Source organism: Labrus bergylta, chromosome 5, assembly GCF_963930695.1.
Source record: "Labrus bergylta chromosome 5, fLabBer1.1, whole genome shotgun sequence".
Taxonomy (NCBI): domain Eukaryota; kingdom Metazoa; phylum Chordata; class Actinopteri; order Labriformes; family Labridae; genus Labrus; species Labrus bergylta.
The window spans coordinates 7,314,235-7,338,311 of record NC_089199.1 but is presented as its reverse complement, the minus strand read 5'-3'; the positions used below and the strand labels follow the sequence as shown (position 1 = coordinate 7,338,311).

General features: G+C 40.1%; 1 protein-coding gene across 2 annotated transcripts in view; it reads left to right on the top strand.

The window, feature by feature from the left end:
* Positions 1 to 24,077, top strand: part of LOC109980871 (cadherin-22) — a 186,867-nt gene that overhangs the window by 86,325 nt on the left and 76,465 nt on the right. For both annotated transcript variants that reach the window (XM_020629420.3, XM_065954658.1), the window contains 2 exons: positions 8,878 to 9,953; positions 21,865 to 22,159. In XM_020629420.3, coding sequence (XP_020485076.1) covers positions 9,723 to 9,953; positions 21,865 to 22,159 — 526 coding nt within the window. In that variant the 5' untranslated portion in view covers positions 8,878 to 9,722. The remainder of the gene's footprint in view (positions 1 to 8,877; positions 9,954 to 21,864; positions 22,160 to 24,077) is intronic.

Below are 24,077 nucleotides of genomic sequence, written 5' to 3'. Positions count from 1 at the left end.
GACAATAACTGTAAGAGAGACAGATGATGTATCTGCAAATGGGGCGTTGGAGAGACTGTTAACCACGACACAGACAGAAAAGGCAATAAAAGAACAAATAAAAGTGACAGTAACAATGGAGAGCAAAGGAGAAACTTGTGAGAATGATCACATAGATGGTCAAACAGCAGGAGGGATGATATTAAAGGTGAAAGGGCAACGTGACAGACAAAAAAGAGTGGGTAAAAGCTGCAGGATAAAACAACAAAACAAATCGACATGTAGAAATAGGAGGGAGGGGAAGACTGGAAAGCAATAGGTTTTAGAACTTGTTGACAGGGAGTTAGACACAGAGACGGAGAGAGACAAAGACAGAGAAGGAAAAGAGGTGAATGGAATACAAAATAAGATGGTAAAGGAAGGTGAGAGATGAAGAGTGAGGAGGGAACTTGTGCTTGGAGTGGTGATGGAGACTGCATGTTGTGTTGAATCTATACAAGAATAAATTGTTTGCATACATTTTAGGTGCATATTTTTGTGAGAATTTTTTTTTTCCATGTTTGTGAATGTATGTTTGCAAATGATCATTGAATACTTAAATTGTTTCAGTATACAAGCCTCCCATGAAGGAAGAAAAGTTTCAGCTCTGTAGGAGAACACAGCGTTTCTGACCAGTTGCAACACACATGGTCTGTAAAAAAATGAAATGGGAATTAAAGCATGACATTCCTCACTAATGTGCAAATTCAATCCTACGAGTTGTATTTTTTTCTTTTTTTTTTTTACATTTCCCTGCCTCGAAACATTGCATGGTTCAAAATGTGGTTTGAGGCTATAACTCACAGCTGCAGTGCACTCTGGGAGCAATCCTGCAAAGCTGTAAGAGAGTGTCATGTTAGAAGTCAGACCTGAACTTTCTTCTGATGGGAAGAGCTGACCACAGACTGCATACTATTTCAGCAATACCTATGATTGCTGAATTACAGCAAGTTCAAACTGTATTTTTTTTTCTTGTTCAACAGAACATGCAGACTTGTGGCAATGAAACGACATTGCTATACAAAGCATTGCAGCCCTGAGACCTTGACACACACAATATGTACAGTGCTTTAACAATGATTCCCGAATATAAAAACCTAAAAGAGAGTTTCAACACGTTAATTTCAACACACTCAAATGTGCAAACATCTCTTATAACTTGTGTTTTTATGCCCTTTGCACTCCTTTATTGAGAGTATATCTGCCAGTTTTTATTTTATGAAACTGTAAACAAGATACAGTGTTTACAATTCATGCTGCAAATGCTTTTCATTATTTCTGATGATAATATATAGCTCCTTCTTTTTATTGTAATGCTTGTTTGGTACTGTTTTTGTGTATCTGTTGTTGAGCTGTATGTATTCTAAAGGCCCATGTTGTCAAAAGGCATGGCAATATTTGAAGAAGCCTCGAGCAGTCCAAAGATTTGACAGATCTGATCGATTAAGATGATTCCAGAGGTTGGGGTCTAAACCAAACAAAAAAAAAGGCAGGATTTTTTTTTTTTTTTTTGTAGATTGTACAATGAATTGATTTATATTGATTTGATTGGACAAGCACAGATATATGTAAGGATGAGGTCTGCAATGAAACTGAAGGCAAGATCATTTATGTAGTTAACAGGATCTTGTAGAGTGTTTTTTTTATTTTACAGGAAGCCAATGGAGGGATGTCAGAACAGGGGAGATGTGAGACAGACAGCTGGTTATATAGTGGTTACTGTATTCTGGTTACTAACTCTAACGCTACTGATGGCACTCAATGGAAAACAATGATGATCCTGATTCTTCACTATCTGTACCAAACGTCAGGTCTATCTACCTTTTCAATCATTTTCAAGTTATTTCACTCAAAATCAGTCAGTCAACCTTATGGTGGTGCTTCAGAAACAATTCCAGAGATCAGGGTCAGAGGGCTCCATCCACTATTGTGTGTGTGTGAGAGCAATCATTGTAAGGATTGTCTCTACAAAACTTCATGCCCAATAATTGCTTTGATACTCCGGGCTGGTCCCTTGGTGCGTTTTATAGACACGCCAACATAGGGTGAGGTTCTTTGAAAACCTTCCAATACAACATAACATAAGGGGGAAACAAAGGATTGGAATTTCATGACGCTTGTAGAGCTCTCTGTTCCTGTGATCTGCCAGTGCATTAAAGGATCTGAGGAGGTGTTGCCATCAGCCTGCTTTGTCATCTTTTGTAGCAGCCTTTGAGTCTCTGTTTGCAATAACTTACAGGCTCTGATGAATGAGCCAGCTATTTTTGTTTAACTCTGACATCATTTGCCAAACAGCACCAATCACTGCAGAGACTGAATCATCATGTTCACCCAAAATTAAAAGGTGTTTCCATGGGGGGGGGGGGGGGGGAGAGAAGCTGCCTCATATTTTTCACTCAGTAATTCACAATACTGAAACGTACTCCACACACAACACAAGTGTCATCTAATCTAATTGGTCAGGGGAAGGCACAATAGAGAGGAGAGTGGGCTAATGGCAAAGAAGAGAGGCAAAGATAACAAGCTTATCACAGTGTGGGGAAAAAAAGTGGGGGGAGTGAAAAGTTGTTTGGGAGATAGACTGAAATAAACGACCGACCAATCAGCTGGAAGTCAAGCTCTTTGTGGCACATTTCAAGTAATCCGCAATATTGAACCTCTGATAGCTGCAGGAAAATTACAGGAAAGAATAACATTGCTAGAAGTTCCCTCTATTTCGTTGTAAGTCGTTCACATATTTTTTCACTGTTAGTGAAATGTCCTTTCGGTCTTTCTTTGACAAATTTTTGTATTTACTTTTGATAAACCCCTTAGAAATGAGGCTACATTTTCCGACAGTAAAGAAAGGCTTTTTCATGATTCTTCCTTTCCTCGTCTCTCTTGTTCCTGCCAAAATCTAGAATGAAACAGACAAATACATTGTTAGACGAAAATATAAAGTTTTAAAAAAAAAAAAAAAAAACTTTCAAACTAATAAAGTTCTTATTAAGGGCTAAGTATGGACGTAGCAGTGATGCATGTATCCTTTTGTTTTGGGCAAACATTTAGCACAAAATAAGTTGCTAAGAAAAGTAGTTTTCATGTTCAGGGTGCATCAGATGCATCAGATGCATCACACACACGCATCAGATGCATCACACACGCGCGCACACTCACACACACACACACACACACACACACACTGCTCCTTTGCTTGCTTGCATGCCTGTGAATGTTTGTGCTTATTTGAGCAGTGTGTCAGAAAGACAGAGAGGCCTGTCTGCCGGCCATTGGCCCCATGCCTATCAGTTCGCAGTGATCAGTCTTGCCTGGCTGTCGTCTGTCCACTGCCAGCTGTCAAAGGGCTCGCTCTGGGCATGCCCACTGATGAGAGGCTGCAGCCACGCTCTAGAATCAATCCAGCGCTCTAATAGGTCACGTATGGCTGCACAGTGCCTGCCAATAGCTTTGGATTGGAAGATGAGAAGAGGAGAGGGGTGGGAAGTTGTAGAGGCAAAAGAGAGGTATGCAGGGAGAGACAAATATGTCAGCCAATTTTTTTTCATCAACAACAACTTCTGGCCACTGCTAGAAAAGAAAGGGCAGTAATTGACATGCCACTAATTTGCTTCCGCTACTAAAGACTGCTGACTACACTGTAGTGATTGCCAAGTTTGACTGAAACCAGAACGAACTAACAAAAATGTCTTCTTCTCAGTCACCCCCTTTCTAAGTTTCCTACTTTGAGACCTAATTACGAGTGAATGTGTATACTCTTACTGAAATTCCCTGAGTGTGGAGGCAGAACAGACGGAGATTCATTGGAGGAGTGTGGATTTTGTTTTTAGATACCAAGCAGTTGGTGCTTAGCAAATGTTTCAGTTTGCAAAGCAACTTCTGGGCCGTTGGTGCATGCAGAAAAATATTTGATACAAATGCTCTCTAATTAAACATATTCAAACTGCCTGCCGCACTGTTAAGTCTACTGTAAGGGAACAGGGAAAGTGTAGATAGGCAAAAACGAATTAATTATATCCTCCCGATGCTGTTTGCCTTGGAGCCACAGTGGAATAAACTCTATGTTTTTTTTTATTTCTTTGAAGTTATCACTCCATAGCTCAAACATATCTAATTGGAAAACTTAAAAAGATTTTTTTGAATCAATTTAAGTCAAGCTAGGGTGGTTAGATGAGTTCCCCCCCTTTTGTAAAGTTCCAAACAATTCTACTCTTTTCATTTTGCAAATATTCATGATTGTTTTCAAAGATGACCCTTCTCTTTGACTTCTTTTGTACTTGAAAACCTACATGATTTTTAAACAATATTGTGAAGTGTTAGCTCTATGGAACTTAAATCCCATACAAATAAGTATCCTTCAAAAAAATTCCAAGGCCTAAAGTTTTGTGCGAAATTGATTTGGCTTTATTTAAAATGGCCATATATAAAAAGAAGGGATGTTTTTCAACAAATTAAGTTCTTCATTTCTGACATTGTAAGCAGTTGCTTGCAACAGCGATTGTCACCTTCATGGGGGGCTTTTGGAGCAAATAGTTCTGCTTTCGAAGACGTGCTTTTTTGTGACTACACCTTCGAATAAATATTGGGAGATATGATAGATGATATTTATGAAGATCAGTTTTTTCATGTTTGCAGACAGCAAGCTGCAGTCTTAGCTTACAGGGTCTGTGGAATTGGAGACAGAAATGTTGGAACTTGGTCTTTAACATCACAATAGGGGTGGCATGGTTGCATGGGGACACAGTCCTACACTAGCAGAGAATGATAATAGTGTGTCAGCCCCACTGCCGGGCAGAACGGATTGGCCATCATTCTGTGCAGGGCCAAGTGTTGGATCTAACTGAGGGGCACAGGGCAGCATCAGAAGACACTGGTCACATTTAGTCTCTCTGCTGTCAGAGCAAAAAGCTCCATCAAAGAAGAATCTTTGAAAATAGGCCTATCACTGCCAACAAGCACACTCCTACTGGAAACAGGCAGCTGCATGCTCAGTGCCAAGGAACTCAGAGCACCACTGGTGTTGGTCTGTCACACCAATAAGTTCAGGGCACAAAGGGAAGAGTCTATCTGTGTTGATAGATGGGTTTTATTCTTGACTGTGGAATTTTCTTTCTGTAGTGTTTGGAGAATGGGGTCAGAGCTAGAGATATACAGATAGCAGTATCTGTATCTATATCTAGGAAAACTTGAAGTGGGCATTTTCTCCCCCCAAATGTCACCTTAAACTGGGTAAATGTTTATTTTATGGACTTATATTCTCTGAAAAAAGCATCAGTTACCTTACCTGGCTTGAGGGGGCATATAACAAAAATATAGTTTCAATACTGTGTAGAAAACGATAGCCTACTTACTTAAATCAAAGTTGCACGTTGCTTCAGAATTTGCATGCATGCGCCCATCCACAGTCATAGAAATTGATTTTAAAATATGTAACTCATGACGAGGAGTCATGTCAATCATTGAGCTGAATTGTTCACTAAAACATGAAGCACATTTAATAGAAAAAAAAACATATTTTCAACTCACACTCTGAAGGCTTTTATAAAAAGTGTTTTGATATTGGAGTATACTGTATCTAACAGTAACCACTTGCTGCTTCACAGATCTGTTGGCAGGCTCATCGTGGATTGGATGTCCATGATTGTACATGTTCACTGAATGATTCTTGAGGTCAGGTGTAATCATAAAACAGGTGAAGAAAACTGTGAATGGATTAGATCTTTGTTAAGCCAATTACTTAAAACATACTGTAATGCTTTTGCAACTGATAAAGTGAAACCACTCCATCAAAGCTCCTTTTTAGCCTTAGGTAGTCCTTCAGAACCATTGAAACAGTTGTACATACCTCTTATGAAACACATAATGCTTGTTTGAGTGTTTGGCTAAAAGACTACATTTTCATTATTTTCTACTTAAAGCATTATGTCCAAAGTCAGTGACTTAATATAGATTTCAATGTAAGGAGGAATGGTATTTGAAGAAGGAATACTATTGACGTACTCAAGGTCAATCATATTTCACTACATTGTTGATGGTATTTTACTGCGTTGACACAATCCATCTTTAAAGTACAAAAAGACCCAGGCATCCTAACTACCAGCTTTGCTACAGTCAGATGTCTTTAGAGTATACTGTGCACTGACCCCAAAAACACAGAATTAGCTAATTAAGTTGTCAGTACTTGCAAATAAGTATGTAATGCTTTTAATGATGCACAAGAGCAGAGGAAACAAAATCCGTTCAGCCCAAGGCTTTCCTCTGCATTTCTGAGACGTTTGTAAGTATAACTCCTATTAAATCACAGCAGGGAACCAGCCAGTGATTAACACACAGCTCATACAGATCTTAAAACAAATACTACCAAACAAAATAGTAGTAAGACAGTTCAATACAATAGTAAAAACATCTCGTGTTGTGCTCCGCGTCTGCACTAACTACAGAATTGAAATGCATATATTTGCATATGAAAACAACATCAATGAAAACAGAAAGCATCATTATGCGCAAGAGTTAAATTCATCACACAAATGAGTAGCAACAATAACACCCATCTCAATTAATTTCAAAACAAAGGAAGAGTTACTGTTTAAGCATTTAAGAATTATCAGTACTCCTTCTTGACTCTCTTTGGAGATGGTCTTACAGTCTCAGTCTCCCATGAACCATAGCCTACAATCTCCATCACCAGTAGATCTGTTGTGTCTGGATTAAATGAACCACTTATCTATTATTACTGTTCAGTTGCTGCCCTTATACTATTATCAGGAATCCTATTTCTCTATTTCTTTGTGTCTTGCCCACATAGTAAAACCCACATTGGCACTTGAACATGTGAAGTCAGAATGTTCTCCTATATGTAAGTCTACCTCCTCTTGCTTTCATTTTTTTGCCTGCCTTGGGATTTAAAAAAAAAGATTCCAATTTGATCATAGCATCACATTTCAAACTATCTTAACATTAACAGATATAAAAGATCTTAAAAATGGGTGGGCCCATAGAAATCTGCCTGTGTATTTCCCTTAAATAACTCTTATTCTTTAGTGGCAAAAAACGGTATGAATAAACTCTACCCCGACAGTGGGGTCCCCAGACAGAATATACCAATGTTTTCTGAATACACTTACAGCTGATCTATAAACAGGTGAGAGGTTGTTGTCAAGACAATAGACTGTTCAAGAGGAGGAGTATAACATTGTAGAGGGCTATTTCTATCTGCTTTCACAAGCCTCAAACAAACATGAATTTTGAATTCTTTGGTCAGAAATATTTTCTCAGACACTAAAACAAAGGTCATTAAACTGTCCCTCAAAGTCCCCCTCCCCCCCATATTATTATTTCATTTTTATGATTTGGGTTTTGTGGGTAATGAATTGAGTAATATAAGTAGGTATTTATGTCCGAAGGGAAAGGCAGCCTCTACCCTGCTCCAAGAGAACCATCCCAGATCTGTCTTAGTCACCTTATAACTGTCATATTATATTAGACTTCTGCATTGCCTCTCAGTTTGGTGTACATCAACTCCTGAATCACACAACTGAACACGACATCACCATGACGTCACCAAAATATTACACGGTCAAATCCCCACAGAGTTCCACTATTAACAACACCAACTGTCCTGAGTGAACGAAGAGTTCTGCTCTCGAACTGTTTCTCTCTGGAGATTGGACACCCCCAGAGCAGTCCGTTTCCAATACCACGGACATTGCCTGAACCAACAGTCTGAGAAGGAATTATTTCCGGAAGCTCCAAGCAAGCTGCTGGGCAGGAAGAGAGCGAGATTAGAAGTCCTCTCCTGGCCGGCAGAAATACAATAGGTTAAACCACCTGCAGGCCTGAAGAGCTTTTCTTCCACTGGTGTTGCAATCTTCCTTTTCTCGAGGTCGCAGTGCCAGAGACATACTAAATGTTATTGTTTCTCCTTTTCTGTCGGCCGCCTTTTGTTCTGAACGTGTCAAAGAAACCATTAATCACAACCACAGCCACACGCAACACAACATAGTCCGTCCAGCTTTCTCTTGGAGCCTTCCACTTACTTCTTTTTATTTTACTGTTTTTTTTTCTTTCATTTTCATTTTCTCTTTGTCTGGCTCTTTTTCATTCAACCCTCCTTCCTCTAACTTGTGTGTCTGCTCCAGTAGCTCTGTCTTTCTCTCTAACCTCTGTGCATGTTTCACAACAACCCAAGCACCGTATCCGCCCCTCCTCCTGCTGCTTTCCAATGTTTGTCTGAAGTATTAGAGGGTTGTTGCCTCATTGGATACAATTAATTGATTAATACTTTTATCCAATTAGTGCTCCCTCATGCAATTAATCAGCTGGCTGATGTTAGGGCCGCTCCATCAGCCAGGCGAAAGGCAGACAGATGCTTTGGGTCTGCTGTGTGATGAACAATGACCTCTCTTTCTCTCTCTCCTTCCGCTCTCTGGCTCTCTCTCTTTCCTTCCTATTTTCCACACACCTGGTTTGCTGTCCTCTTTTTAGTGCTCTGCCATCGCTCTCCAGCACACAGCATATTGTTAGAAATCTTGCTGAACACAAGAATCACTGTTGGAAAACAGTTTTCTCCAGACAATCCTTACAAATCCAACATATTAGAGATGTTGTAGCTTGAAACACACAAAGGCAAAAGAAAGGCAAACAGGAATGTAGTGTTAGGGGATTTCTTTCTTTCTTGTTCGTAAAGTGCAGCATATCCCCGCACTATTTGTATTGTAGTGAATCACTTTCAAATTACAGAAAATACAGAATATGTGATCTACATTCAATGACTGATTAATGCTTTCAGAAGGGAATAAAACTGTTTCTCATTTTGCCTAAACTGCAATCATGATAATAAGGATTTTTGTTTCTGTCTTGCAGGTTTGTCCTTTCCCTTCCTTTGAATCATTGATGGAGTTCTCAAGATGGCCAAAGAAGTATCTTAGGACCTTTTGAAGTATGAACTTTCTGGACCACTAGTTTGTTCTGAAGGGAAAAGCCATCAAAGATCAAAGAAATCACCAACAGTAAAATTAGTCGACCTTTTCTTGGTTCAAGGATTCCGCTTCGGGAGACAAAACTCGTCATGAATTTTCAAGGAAGTGGATTACAGAAGAGTTTTCTCTGGAAAAAAAGTTGAACAGTGACTTTTGGACAGCTTAATTATCACCCAAGTACGTACTAACCAGCGGACGGAAGAGAAGCAGTCAAGAAAGGATGGGAACCATCGCTTTTACATGCCACTGTATCCCCTTTCCTCCCCTAGTGTCTGCAGCGATCAGTGAGCCATTCTGGTGAAATCTTCTTTTTTCTTGCCTTGAAAAATTCTACTTGAAAGTTATTTTTGACTTTGTTTGTTTTCCTTCTTGAGGTCATACTTTGAAAAATAACAGAAACTCTACAAAGTGAGTCAGGTATACTCTAAAGAATCAGCATGACCAACGATGTTACAACACCAACAGGAACTCCGCAGGTGGTAGGAATCCAATATGCTCCATGACCTGTTCTGTATTCAGCAGATAACTTCAGATTATTCCTGAACCCATGGATTAACTTTGAAGTTCTCAAACAAGGACCTTTTAAGTTTGCCCTGGTGGAGTTTTTATTTGTCGGAAAAGTACAACAGAAGAAGTCTTCCTGTCTGCATGAAACTTTTATCTTACATGTAGACCCAGGTTGGATTTCTTTGTTTTTTCTTTTCACACTTTTTCTTTTTTAATATAAAGATGGCTCCTTTTTGGACAGCAGGAGCTTGTAGACTGTTAGCGGCAATGGGTCTTCTTAACTGTTGTAGTTTTGGCTGGTGCGAGGCCTCAAGGACTAGTGGTTCGGTCTCAGGAGAGAGTAGACAGGAACAAGGACCCTCATCACTTGAGCGAGTAAAGAGAGGATGGGTGTGGAACCAGTTTTTTGTGGTGGAGGAGTACACAGGAACAGAGCCGCTTTATGTGGGAAAGGTAAGTCATCTACATTTTTAAGGGCAGTTTTTTTTATAAAGAATCGCTTGAACTGTTGCTTTTGAAAATAAAGAGGTTAAAAAACAAAACTACCTCAGGATGTATTTAGGATTCTTTCATGTCAAACACAATACTAACCCTGGTTTTACTTGCCAACATTAAAAGGAAGTTTTAAAACCTGTAGTACACAATTAAAAACAACAATTCAAATAGGCTTCTAGAGCAGATATCTCTTCATAGATTGAATAACTATATGAAAAAGATACCCAGACTTGTTGTTCAACATGGTTTCTATACATAGTGACGCACGCAAGTTATTTTTGTAGGCAGTGCAATCTCTCCAGTTTGAGTGCAGTAAAGTCATTGTTACTACAATGACATGGTTTCCATTTTTACTCTCTCCTGCTTATAATTGTATCCACTTAAGTGGTTCAAGTACTCACCCTGAGTTAGACATATTTTATTCAACAAAGAGGTGCAGAAGAATGGCACTATTCTGGTCTAGTCTTTATATAATTGTAACATAAACTGACAACTTCCCATAGAAACCTCTCTATTAATCCAGTTTACATGAAAGACAAACTATGATGATTTTGACAGGAATGAAATGACTCAGATGTGCCTTCTGGGAAAATATAATTGGATGGAGCTCTCAAATGACTCACTCTGTAGAACACTGTATATGTATCAAGGAATTAAATTTGGACTTGACACTTTTAGTCTGTGGTGGTCTCAATGTCAGATTTGGTGTTCATTCGATTGGTAATGGCAGAACTGCTGGTAGAGCTGTTGTATTGGATCACATGGCTTTGTAATAGTTTGTCCAACAACATGGCTGGTAAATATACAGTATACTCTGACATATAGTGTTTTATGATTGGTCCTGTCATGGCATAACTGTGAACTCATGCCACTTAAGTAGCAGCCAAATTCACAAGAGTGTGTACCTTCAGCAACCCCTGGTTTTGCAGCACCTGTACAATGCAGGGTTCCTGCGGTTTTGAGTTTTGTTTCACTCCTACGGCTAGAAGTACTCCTGTTCTCATTGTTATCTAACAAGCATTGTTCTCTGACCTGCTGTACTTTGGTGGGCTGTTGAGTCTCTGAAAGTTGCAAAAGTCCATGGGCTGCTTATAATGCAAACCGGTGTTTCCTGCTGACACTTCACATGAAAAAGCTTTCCAAATGTAAAACACTCGATCAGTTGGTGGTGAAGCAGCTAAGTTGGATCTTTAAGATGATACAAAATTGAAAGCCCAGGCTATCAACCGGTGAATAATGCAAAAAAATGTGACAGAAGATAAAAAAGTTCCCTTGACATAGGGTCAACACAGATCTGTGCTAAAAGCAGGGATTCCTAATGGCCCAAGAACTATCATGGTGGGTGTTCCATTTAATTTGCAAAAAGAATCGACTAAAGCAAGAATAACAGACCATAAACACTCAGCTGATCGCAGCTACTTTGGAGGCAGATGTTCTCAAATATTTAGAGTCCTTAGAGTCCAGAAAACTGCCTCTCAGATATGACTGTTGTCTTAAAATCTGTTATGAAACTAATTTGGAAAACCTTAACAGTAAATTACCTTTACAACTGTTCCAATTTTGGTTCCAGTAGCACCAAAGTTCTTAATATGATGCTATTTATTTCAGCTGGTACAGCCTCAGAGATGCCCTCCTCTCTTGATGTTAACGATGTCTTGACACCCTGATATGTGATTAGTGAATGTTATTTTTTCTAATCCAACGAGCATGTGTCAAATACGATCTGCTTGCTATCATCTTGGTGCCATAAGTCCATTTGGGAATATATGTCTGCCTTCATCGTTTTTTTTTTCACCCCTCTTTTCATTCACATCCCATTCATCAGCCGTTCCTCAAACGAACCTTGGCGAGCTGATGAGAGCGGACAGCATGTACGATTCAATTGCCTTACATAGGACGTGATATGAAAAGACAGCATATTAATGCAGACAGCATGAGATCCAGCGATGAATCACACACATCAATCAGGAGATCCTCCTTGTTTCTAATCATTAAGACATGGACATTGACCAGCTTATATTGCGTTTGCATATATTGATCCATCTATTCATACGCATGAATGGAAATGTTCTCTGTAGCAGGGCCCTGGTGTTATGGAATTATTATCCTTTGGCTATAATTTGTGTGCCATTGTGATTTTGCTGCATCCCTGCTGGCAACACCGACAAGAGTGCCAATGGGCAGTAATGTCAGTCTGCTGTGAGATGGAGAGATTGAGAAAAATTGAGCAATACATTAGGAGAGAAATGAAGGAAGAGGGAAGGCTGCAAAAGGAGACCGGGGAAGAAGAGACTTCAAACAGTGGCTTGTGATTCATTACAGGACAGGGTGCTATATGGAAGGCATTGGACTGATATAAAAGGGGCTGAAGGGAGTGAGGGAGCAGCACAGCAGGAGGTGAGGAGGGATGATTTTATTAATAAAATCATCTGAAAGTATTGGACTTCATTTGACTGGGTAACGTTAGCGGTGCTTGTTAATGGTGTGTGTATGTGAGTGTGGATGTGATTTTTTTTCTGTGTAACACCCTCTCACACACAAATGGACTCTGCTGGACTTTTGGTATCAACACTTTTATTTGAGCAGCAGAGGATTAGGGCCAAGCAGTGTGTGCCTCTGTACTGGATAATTACAACAAGCTTTTTTTCCCCCCTTCTTCTTCTTCTTCTTCTTCATATTACTTAACTCCAACTCAGCAAACTTGCCAAGCTCGCTCCGTCTCCCACTGTCACTGCCGCTACTCTTCTAATGAAATCAAGATTCTCCCATAAAAACGGTCACTCACATGACATTAAAGTGCTGGCTTTGGTCAGTACATTTAGATTATAAACCCCATGTGGACTTAAATGATACAACACTATTTTTTTTTCTTGGCCGCTACTTTTTAGAAACTGTGCCGTAATAAAAAGGAAACTTGGAAGCCATCCTAAGTGCGCTTTTGTAGGACACAGTGCTGCTTTTCAGCCCAGATAATCCTGAACGCCTGCTGTTAAAGGAGGTAAAGAGGCAGAAATGACATATTCTTTCACTCCTCAGTCGTGTTTCTGTCCCCCTTTTTTTTTTTTTGACAAAAACGGTCAGAAATAAAATCCATAGAGTGTGTGTGTTCATGTGTGTGTAATAGAGAGGGAGATACTTGAACTCTATGAACACGCTTTTATATTACTGCAGCACAAAATGTAGTTCAAGAATTTATGTACAGTTTCATGTATCCTCCCAGAGCTCTGATCTTTATGGATGTGTCTGGCAATGATTTCCTTATTCTGCCTCAGCATGAATAGAAAAGAAAATGCTAGTACAGTCAGTGTCCAGTGCTTCCTTGTCTCTTTTTTTCTCTCTCTCCGCATTCAAATTTAAGCCAAATGAAACAGATGGTGTCATCAGTTTTGTTCACCAAAGCGTCTAAATCCTTATGAGGAATATCACTTTGATTTATGGTGTTTTCTTTTCTTTGGCAAAATACAGCAAAATAAGCATACTGAATTGAATGTTCATTTGGAAGTGTAGTTTCTTTCAGCAAAGGTAGGTGGTTAGAAAGATTTATAGAACTATACTATAGGATACATCCAAATGCCTGCACCTTCAGTCACTTGTGACTGCAGCTTTTAACCAGGAGAAGATGTCGTCAGGGGGTGACCAACATTCACCGGATATTCGACCCTGAACCCACAACACCGTCCGGTTGGCAGGTCAGCAGTGATGGCCAGTCACTGCCCATCTTCTCCAGGTTTCCGGCTTGTCTCCTCCTGCCTTCTTAAAGTACTACAGAACAAAAAAATGAAATAAAAACATTTTCCTTTTGTTTCACATCATTCCTGAGTGAGTTCCCCTTGGTGGCATCACTTTAATATCGTGTGTGAGTTTATGAATGAGAGGGGGGGAAAAAAGCATTTGGCCACAGACACGGCCAATCAGACGACAGAAAAAAATGCTCGTACTACGCCTGTTAAAGCAATTCTCCCTGTTGTAATGATCCGAGCTATAATTAGTCAAATCTAGGTCCAACTGTAACGACATGACACGGCTGTCATCAACGAGGAACAAAACAGATTAGCGTTGGAGGAATGGAGAAAAAAACAGAAACAGGACACGGTATTTAAGGGAACCACGTTTCCGATGTTTAAAGGACGAGAAAAGCCTTTTGTTTACTCTGATTTGTCATCTTTTGGAATTATTTTGACCATTTTCTTTTTTTAAATGTGATGTTATTTTTTCTCCTCTCTCTGTACCTCCCTCTGCTCTCTGCTGTCTAAGCTTCTGTAGGTCTATCTCCCATCAAATTATCGCCATACCCCCTCATTTGACATTCTCTTCTCTCCCCGCCCCCCCCTTTCTTCTCTTTCTTTTCCTCCCTCCATTATATGCTACCATTTACACCCCCCCCCCTTTTCTAACTCCTTCTCACTCATGGTCTGTACCCTTCCTTCCCTTACAGCTGTCTCCACCTAGGCCGCCTCTGATACTGTCACCTTGTTAACACTTTGAAGCTGTTAAGATCAGAGAGCTTGACAAGCTGCGGTGAAATGTGGCAGGGTTCTACTCCTGATTACACAGACTTAAATATAAGACAGCCAATTTGCTCGCGCTTTGAAAGCCTCAATAAACCGAGGATTCACTGGGGCCCACGCTCTGATATCTTCACTGGAAGTGTTAAACCACGCTCCCCAAATGTCTCCCAACCCTTTTATTTTTATTTTTTATATCTGTCATGAGAGGCTGGTTCTTATTTACTTGTGCTGCAGAAGTTTCCAAATGTAAGCCACCCGCCCGATATCAAATACACACTTGTTAATACATACATTAACTTTCTTCATACTTTGAATGCACAAAAGAGCTGACGACATAAGACGAAGGAAACTTTGCGTCCCTGCATGTGACTCATATGTCATCCCCTCTAGCAGGTTAGCTAACAGTGACAGCTCGACACTTTGCTGTGACCCAAAGGTGAACCTGACAGGGCATCAACAACCTCAGCGTCCCCTGAGTCACCGCACAGACCCTCCACTGTAACACATGAGACATTGCTAACTACTACTCGCAGAAAGTTTGACAAAAAGTCAGACAATGAATCATAATAATTGCTTTGCTTGGGAAAATACACATTTTTACCACATTTAAAGGATTATTTTTTTCAATAAAGCCTATCTACTGTATTAAATGTGAGTTGTTTAATCATATCCAGTATGTAGGCCTATGTATGTCAAGATAATTTAAACGGTCTTTCTATACTAGCCTTCAAGTAATCTCTTTTTACGAAGAATATTCTCAGATGAAGATGCTCTGACGTTTCAGCAGCCGAGTTAATTCGGAATGATTGCTTGTTTCAGGAAGATGCAGACAAATGAGACTTACTTACCTTTAAATACGCTAGTTAAGTAAGATGAAAGGAAAAGGATCCTTTTGGTTTTATTAGACTTCATACTGCTAAACATAACCCATAATGACTTGGCGAAAACCTTATTTTAATGAATTCAAAAGAAATCAAGTGTTCAAAAGTAAACAGATCCAAACAAATATCTTGACACTTTAGTTGAGTTAAAAGTGAAATTATTTTAATGTACATTTACAACAGCCAACAGTAACAAAGGATGGGTTTTGAATTGTGCTTTGAATTAATTGAATGAGTTAGCGCCTTTGATTAGGGGAGGCAATTGATTCCACAGACGCGGACCTGCAACTGAGAAGGTTGCCCCTGAGTTTCCGCTGAGTTTGAGAGACGACAAGGAGAGACTGCTCAGAGGACCTGATTGATCGTGTTGGGGTCTAAGGGGTTAAAAACTCTGATAAACAAGAAGGGATCAAGACCATGCAGTGACTTAAAAACAATTAATAGCATTTTAAAATGGATTCTAAAAAACAACTACATGAAGGAATGTTTGTGTTCTGGGTTAGGGTTATTTTTAATATATCTGTAAATGGATAGATGAAAAGATAACGAGCGCAATATGAAACAATTTTGAATTTGTTACTCCTGTTATTATTCTCTATCATGATTTTAACTGGGAGATGATCAGGTGGGTTCATTTGTAGCACCCGTACGCTCTCTATGTGTCTTCAGTTCCCATAATGCATTGGGAGATTTAACTGAGATTATATTGTTTACTGACAGTATTATGTTCCCAATGTTATTTTAGTTCAATTCAACTGTTATCTATTGTTATTTGGTGTCCAGACACAGAAATTAAACTGATGTGTCAGAAGACGAAGAGCTGGCTCAGCCAGTCCATGGCTTTATTGAAGCATTTGTCTATATTTTGTGTTTCAAAAGTGCCCATAGTGTTCTGGTAGATTTAATAGACATCATAACGTTGCTATTGAATCAGTGCCTCATTAAACATGCTGAAAGCTCAAGCATTAGACCTGCTTTTAGGAGCAAGTGTGTGTTAGCATTTGGCCAAACTGCACCATCAGAGTTTTGCCAAATTAGCTAGTAGCAATTGCTGTTTACTTTTTGTGTAACTCTCACTAAATAGAAAATATGTTTTTCATGCGTGTGTTCAGATTTGATTAAGACTAAGGAGGAGGAAGGAATGTTCAGCAAACTGTGGCAGTAAGACGCTTAGTGTTGCAAAACCACCCTAATTGTCTGAATGAGCTGCATGTCACAGGCTGTGCCGCTGCATTGATAAGTTTTTCAAATCAATGAGCCGAGCAACAATCACTGACTTCCTATTGTTTTAAAACACCAGCAATTACCAGTCCCTTTCTCCTCAGGCAGTAGCTCCTTCTCACTTCTCTCCCACCCCTGCAAGTCTCCTCCAACCTTCACAGTGAAACAATCTTGGTCGCATACTGACGCACAGGCCCGCCCGCAGAAATGGCTGGGCCCCCTAAAAGCTTTATTGAATTGACCCTCCCAGGAAATTATTTAATTGTATCAACGTATGCACATTTGATCAGTAGTGTAAGTGCTAACCTCCTGGCTAACATTAGCTCCCTCTGACTGGCTCCAATCAGCCTCTGGAGCTGACTGAAATAAGCTTGTCAACAAGTTCTTGTTGGGGTCAAATGCCCCAAGCAAGCCCCCTCCTTTTCTTCTTCTTTCTCTTTGGCATCCTAACCTTGTGCAGGTCCTGGAAAAACCATACTCATTCCGAACTAACTGGCATAACACTTATGTCACGTCGGTAACATTACAAAAAAAAAGGTTCATATCATTTTTAGAAGAGGGGGTCTATATTTTGATGGAGGGTTCATTTTACTAAAGCAACAATAAATGAAATGGGGTTTTTTTGGGTGGTATTGGTAATCACCAATTGGTGGTAAATCCTGAGTATTTAGGTGTGAAATAAAATGTGGTCATTGTTGCTTAAAACTAGGATGGACCATGTTTTGTCCAACCTCTGTGGGCCCTCCCCATGTGACTGGGCCCCAGAGAGCTCCCTTTATCCCCCCTAAAGGGCGGTCTTGCTGACACATACTGTAAAGGAAGGACGCCCAACAAGCCTTCCGATAATGTTTTGGTTAATTCTTCATGCATATCATTACATGCTGAAAAGTTTCAAACTCTAAAGACAGATTTCGGAGTATGAGCAAAGGTTTTGTACCTGCTCTTTTTGTAAAGTGTCTTGAGATAACATTTGGTCTGAATTGAGGAAGTAAAAGTCGTAACAAGGTTTCCGTAGGTGAACCTGCGGAAGGATCATTACCGGTTTTGAGTTCCCCGCACCCGAGGCCGCGTGGCCCCTCGGTGCTGGCGGCGGATATGTCAGAAAAACACATTTGTACAAATAAAGATTGATTAATTGAATCAAATACAACTTTCTGTACTTGTGAAAAAACCTGTGCTACTGCTTTTAAATGCAATGACACACATCTCAGTATAAACTCCCATCCTGCAGTGGGACAAGTGAAGTCAGCTTGAGCTGTATTCTTACAACAACTGATTTCAATAGTGGCCCATTTTCACTGTGGGAGAAAGTACCATAATCACATCACTTCTCCAATCTATTGTTATACTGAACTCAGGCAGACTGAAGCTGCTGTTCTCTCTCAAGGAGGAAAATATCATTTCTTCTTTTTCCTGAATACATTCGGGTCAGTTTTTTAAATATATAATAACTTGCAGCGGTATCGAACATCATTAAGGTAATAAGAATAGCATGTAGTCTGTTGGGCATATGCATACAACCATGATGTGTCAACGCAGCGTAAAATAAAACAGCTCATTGTCAATATACTCTAGTAACAATTTAGTGACACATAAATTGACTGGAAGTGATGTCAGAGACAAACAGCCAATAGCTGGCTTAGTTGGAAGCATTTTACAGTAAAAAAAAAAAAAAAGGCTGAAAACATTGCTGCTTGCATTGCAACCTAAAAAAACAAGGTTGCAATGCAATTCAGGCATTTTCGGCCTCGCCAATCACAGAAAATTCTTGTGAAATCCTGCCAAAATGATTACTGTATCAAGCAGATAAAACAGCAGAGTAATCTAAACCATAGAGAGCTCAGGAAGATGGTCTAAAATCTAAACCGTTGAAGCAGCTACGATTTTCTTTCTCAGCAGCTTTAGAGAGGTTTTTTTTTTTCCCCCATCTTCCTCTCGTGTAAATGTGTTAAGGGCACGTTTGCCACTCCTGGTTATTATTTTTTGCTAAGGGAGTGACGTCCTGGCTCTGACCTTTAGTTTGCAGAGAATGACTTAGCTAAGCGTAGTGTGTGTGTTTTTCAAGCTGCCAACTTGAATCACTCCAGTGAGGATAGACTGACAGACGGATGGGTATATCCAGCCTGAGGGGGGAGAAATCGCATCATCCCAGCCGAATGATGAACACACTTAGTGTGGATGTGTACGTGCGTGTGTGTGTTGGTTTGTTTGCAACCATGCTCGGTATGAAGGTGGGTGTGTGGCTGGGTGCACACATGTCCAGTAGGTAGGCTCTTGCATGCATTGTGCCAGCATTTGTGCAATTGAATTAACACATGATGACAACATTTCACACACATTCTTGTCTGTTTAATCTAATTTGGAAAATGCAGAGAGAGATTGTCTGGGGGAAACAAACCCAGTGATGCATGACTATGCACATTTTTTATTGGATAACTCTCACACTTTGGACCAATGAAACTTATTTTATTATGACTGAAATATTGATATTTCCAAAGGATCTGGCACTATATTTTCCCTGACTCTTCATGTATTTGTCTTCAGGATGATTCAGGGTGGGACGGTGGGGGGAGGGGGGAGGTAGAAACAGGTAGATAGAAATGGGAGTGGGGAAAAATGGATGAGTGAAGCAATATGAAGGAGCGGGCTTGCATTATTCCACAGTTTTACGACAAATACTTAATGAAAACCCCCGCGAGGGTGATAGAAGCCCGTATTTAATTAAGCCTTTATAAAATATTAACCAGGGAGGCCGGGGCGATTTCCCCTCTCCCCCAGTCTGCTCAGTAGATTGAACCGCAGTTACACTGCATAGACGGCACTGAATTATAATTTCAGATAGTAGGTGAGCGAGGGAGAGTGAGATAGAGCAGGTTTAGTGCTCGCTAAAAAGCCAAAGGGGAGGTTGGGATGGGGGACCAATGCTGCTCCTATTGCTGCCTCTGGAATGTCTTCTAATCACATAAGGGGGGGAACTATAGCTCTGATTTACAAGGGCTCTTTTAAGTTCACTTTTTCAGCCCTGCCACCTCCATGTTTCTACCTTTTACAATCTTTGAAATGACTTTGATCTCCTAGTTTGGGGCGTCACAACCCTGTGAAGGGCAAGCGTGCAGAAAAGGTGTAAATCATCACTAGAGCTGTGGTGTCTTTTTTTTTTTCCCCAGACAATGTTGATGGCTGCTCCATGGGGAGCTCTGAGAAGGCCTTAAGCCAATGCTGCTGTGGAGTAAGATAAGGGAACTGTTCTCATTTATTTTGGTCACAGCTGATGACCAAGTGTCATTTTCTGACAACTATCAATTACACAAACCATTAGTACTCGCAGTGGTTGTGACTTAAAGGAAAATGAGTGAAGAATCTCAATTCATGATGTCCACATTCTAGATATGCTGCACTAATTACCTGCTGCTCAATAATACTAATTAGTGACCTGAGCTGTCTCAGGTGTGCTCACATGTTCTGAAGTCCTGATATGAAGTTTAGACACTTTTTTCTTGTCTGCTTAGACTGAAGAAAGCTTTAAAGAGCCCATCTTTTAGTCAATACCTCTTAGCTTGCCTTGGAATGTTCTCTGAAAAAAAAACAATACTTGAATCTGGTTAAATTACAGAAGGCAGCACTTGTAAAGCATCTAATGATTTTTTTATGAAGCACACTTTTGGTAGATAAAGGATTTATGATTTTCACTTAAGGACATTAAACTCCATACACTGGTGGACTAGTGGGTGACTTGTGTCCCCCATGTAAGGAGGTTATAGTCCTCCAAGCGGGCGGCTCGGGTTTGAATCCGACCTGAGGCTACTTTCCCAAATTAAGTCATTCCCCACTCTCTCTCTCTCTTTCTCTCTACAATGATTTCTAACTCAATCTACTGTCCTATCTCTAATAAAGGCATAAAAATAAAATTAAAATAACTTTAAACTCCTCTACACTAGAATAAAGACCTGAAGACCAGGTCTCAAGTATTTTAGGTATTTAAGGCAACATGCATTCTGGTTTAAAAAAAACAACAGATTTGGTTTTGTTATGGAAAGAAAAACTTGACTTGTATCGTGCTTTCAAACATTTTTAGCTTTTTAGTGTTAACATTTTTTTTTTTCAGAGAAGCTTTCTAATCAAGTGCTCTTAGTTTTTCAAGTATAGTCATGAAAAAATTAAGGACAGCTTGAATGTCTTGTTCCAGTTGGCTAATGTTGGATAATTGATATGCTAAAAATGCAGTATAATTATTTTCATCTGCAATTTCTCAAAAAGAAAAACATTTCCTTGTTCCATCCAAATTACTGCCTGTGGTATTTCCATTTTAACCAGTAAAGTCACTTTTTAAACTTCCCTTATGAAAATACACTTTAATTGGTAAAACCGTCACTACCCATGTGCTCCCATTGAATAGACGTTATAAATGAATCCACCAGAGGGCGCAGTCTTGCACCGACCTCCACTTCTCCTTTGCTTTCGATCTCTGCCCAGCTGTTTTGTTGTAGCTGTCTGTCTGTCGCCTGTCTGGCGAGGTAACATCATATACAGTATATATATATATATACGTATATTTATTTATAGTTGCTAAACAGCTTGCACAATCTTTCCTTAAAAACTGCCGCCATTTTCCAAAGAATACTTTTCTTTGTGTTAAGCTGGCCAGGCTTGAACTGTTGGCTACACTGCCCCCAGGATATCAGATGGTATTGCAACATTTGTTCCGAAACTGTTAGCTTCCAGGAGACCTGCAGAGAAACGTACAAAATGAACACTGAGTACAAGCAGAGAGCTCTGATGTTCGATATGTGTATTGGATGTAGAGTGTAAATGAGGCTTAATTTTGTTCAATGTTCAAGTCTCTCACATTCATTCACTGGTTTTCAGGCAAAACAGACCAAGAGCAGGAATGTGCTTGATAGTTTGACCTTTTTCTGTTTTGTTTCCCTATTATGTTTGTAAAAAACATATTCCAGGCAGCTTCGGCACATTTCCTTTACGTTTTTATACTATTTTCATCCGTTGTGTCCGCTGTTTGTTGTAATTTTGTTTTTCTGTTACGTTGAGATCTGGGAAAATTACATTTTGATCCTCTGTATGCCTTATACATAATTGACCATAAAGTTGCTGATCATAGCTATTTTATCTTAGCTTTCTAACAAAACTTCTTGGCTGTTGAAGAGAAATATGATCTAAATCTATTTTATTGGAGTTAAGGATTCCATGGGATTAAAATTAAAGCCATGAATAAACCATTGTTTCTTTTGTATCAATCAACAGATCCATACAGACTCCGATGAGGGGGAAGGCAACATCAAGTACACGATTTCTGGAGAGGGCGCGGGTTCCATCTTCATCATCGATGAGCTAACGGGAGACATCCATGCCACAGAGAGACTGGACCGGGAAGAGAAAGCCTTTTACACACTGAGGGCTCAGGCCCGCGTGCTGCTCTCCAACGATCCTCTTGAACCAGAGTCCGAGTTTGTCATCAAGGTCCAGGACATCAACGACAGTGAGCCCAAGTTCTTAGAGGGTCCCTACATCGGCAGTGTGGCAGAGCTATCACCCATAGGTAAGAAACAAAGCCGGTAGTATAAATAATCCCAGAGCCGTTTAAAGCTTTGAGCTGATGGGCTCGAAAAAAGTGCACATACAGTACTTAACAGAGTTCCCAGTTATATTACAGCTATTATCATGATGCATAAGGTGGGTCTGTAATATTATCCTTTGTCCCAGTCCAACAGGAAGCTGAAAAGTGCCAAGAAGAGCAATATGCTAAAAACCTCCCCCACTGTTGAGATAGTAATTGGAAGAGTCAGACAGTAGAGTATGAAAATATATGTGGAGTCAGGGAATTCTTTGTGGTTGGAAAAGAAGTGTAATGGTTATTCGGACATTCGAGGAGGAACTTTGCATGGTCTTTGTCAGACCTATGGCCTATACTTCGAAAAAAAAAGATATGCAAAAAGAAAGAGATGAAATGCAGTACTCCCAGATGAGTTTTGTGGCTGTGCTCTGACACACTGTTATGAGGGATGATGAGGAAAAGAGAAGAGGTGCTTGTAAAGAGTGGATAATGGCGAGGGTACACAGCGTTTTCGTGAAAGGCTTTTGACATTGCAACCACAATGCTTTTAATCTTGAACAACATGTTTTCATTGTGAGCAGCAATATTAGTGGCAACATGGCGGCGGCTTAAAAAAAAAAACCCTCTGTGAAATGGAACAGACAGGTGAGAGAGGGTGTCAGGGGGGCTTCATTAGCATGGTATTAATGTCAAAGACAGCAGCTGAGGTGCAGTAAACAAAATTCTGCTCGGCTGCCAAGCCATATCACAACGTTTACATGTGCTCTGAATGTTGTGTGTGACACTGATATGTGCATGTATGTTAATGTGCATGCGGCCAAGGTGGAGGTGTTTCCTGTTTGAATGACTCCAGGAGTGTTGGGAAATGGAAAAGCTCTTCCCTTTTCAAGCCTGATTGGAATTAAATCCTGTTTTATCAGCATGAAGCAAACCATGGGCATTTCTGCCGACAGTGCTCCCTTAAACGGAGGTGTGTGTGCATGTGTGTGAGGAAACGAGAGAGAGAGCGAGAGGGGAGAAAGCATTCAAACGGTAAGCGATAGGTAAAGGGAAAAGAATGCAGCCTTTAGAAAAGAAAACATGCAAAACCTTGGGAGGCAGGAGAGCTATTACCTCCTCCAGAAAGAGAGAAATGGTGCCACAGAGACCGTGCTTAGTTAATGTTAGTTAATGTAATCTTAATGATCACGACCCTTCCACTTTGGCTGCTCCCCCCTTGTTCAACCCCTGTCGCACCTCAGTCAAATTACGCACTAAATGACCGTGCAGGTTCATGTTTTAAACATTGCTGTGGAAGCAGCAGCCCTAATGAGGAAACAGCTACTGCTTACACAAGCATTCTCCCGCCCCTGCTCCTGTCCCCCTCTCTTTTCTTCCCACTGTTCTCCTGTTGAACATCAGCTAAGGCCAGCAGTATTTTTTGACATGTCACTGATAAGGTCACAAGCACAATGAGAATAACTGAAGGGATTGAAAAACGGGAAAAAAAAGAAAAGAAAAGGTGACGGGCAGATCAGCATTACTACCACATGTCACTCAACGGTTTATGGGCTTCAGTTGTGGCCTTGAATGCCATTTTATTTTAATTTCTATTATAGTAATGGCTAAACTTATAAGAATTGACCAATGGCATGTTTCATTTTAAACGTTCTCCTTGACACAATATACTCAGCGTAATGTTCCTTATTTTGATGCATTTTGTTCAGGTCATTTGCAAAATGGTACATTGCACAACTGAGCCCTGATTGAGTAAGATGTGCCTATATAGCAGCACTGTCTTCTCTTTAAGGAAAATGCTCAACAAATGTGCATAGAAATGCTTGGTAGGTTAAATGTTTCCTCTTTAATGGCCCATAGGTGTGTGCTGTATGTGCGTTTGAATGGTTGTCCGTCTGTCTGTGGG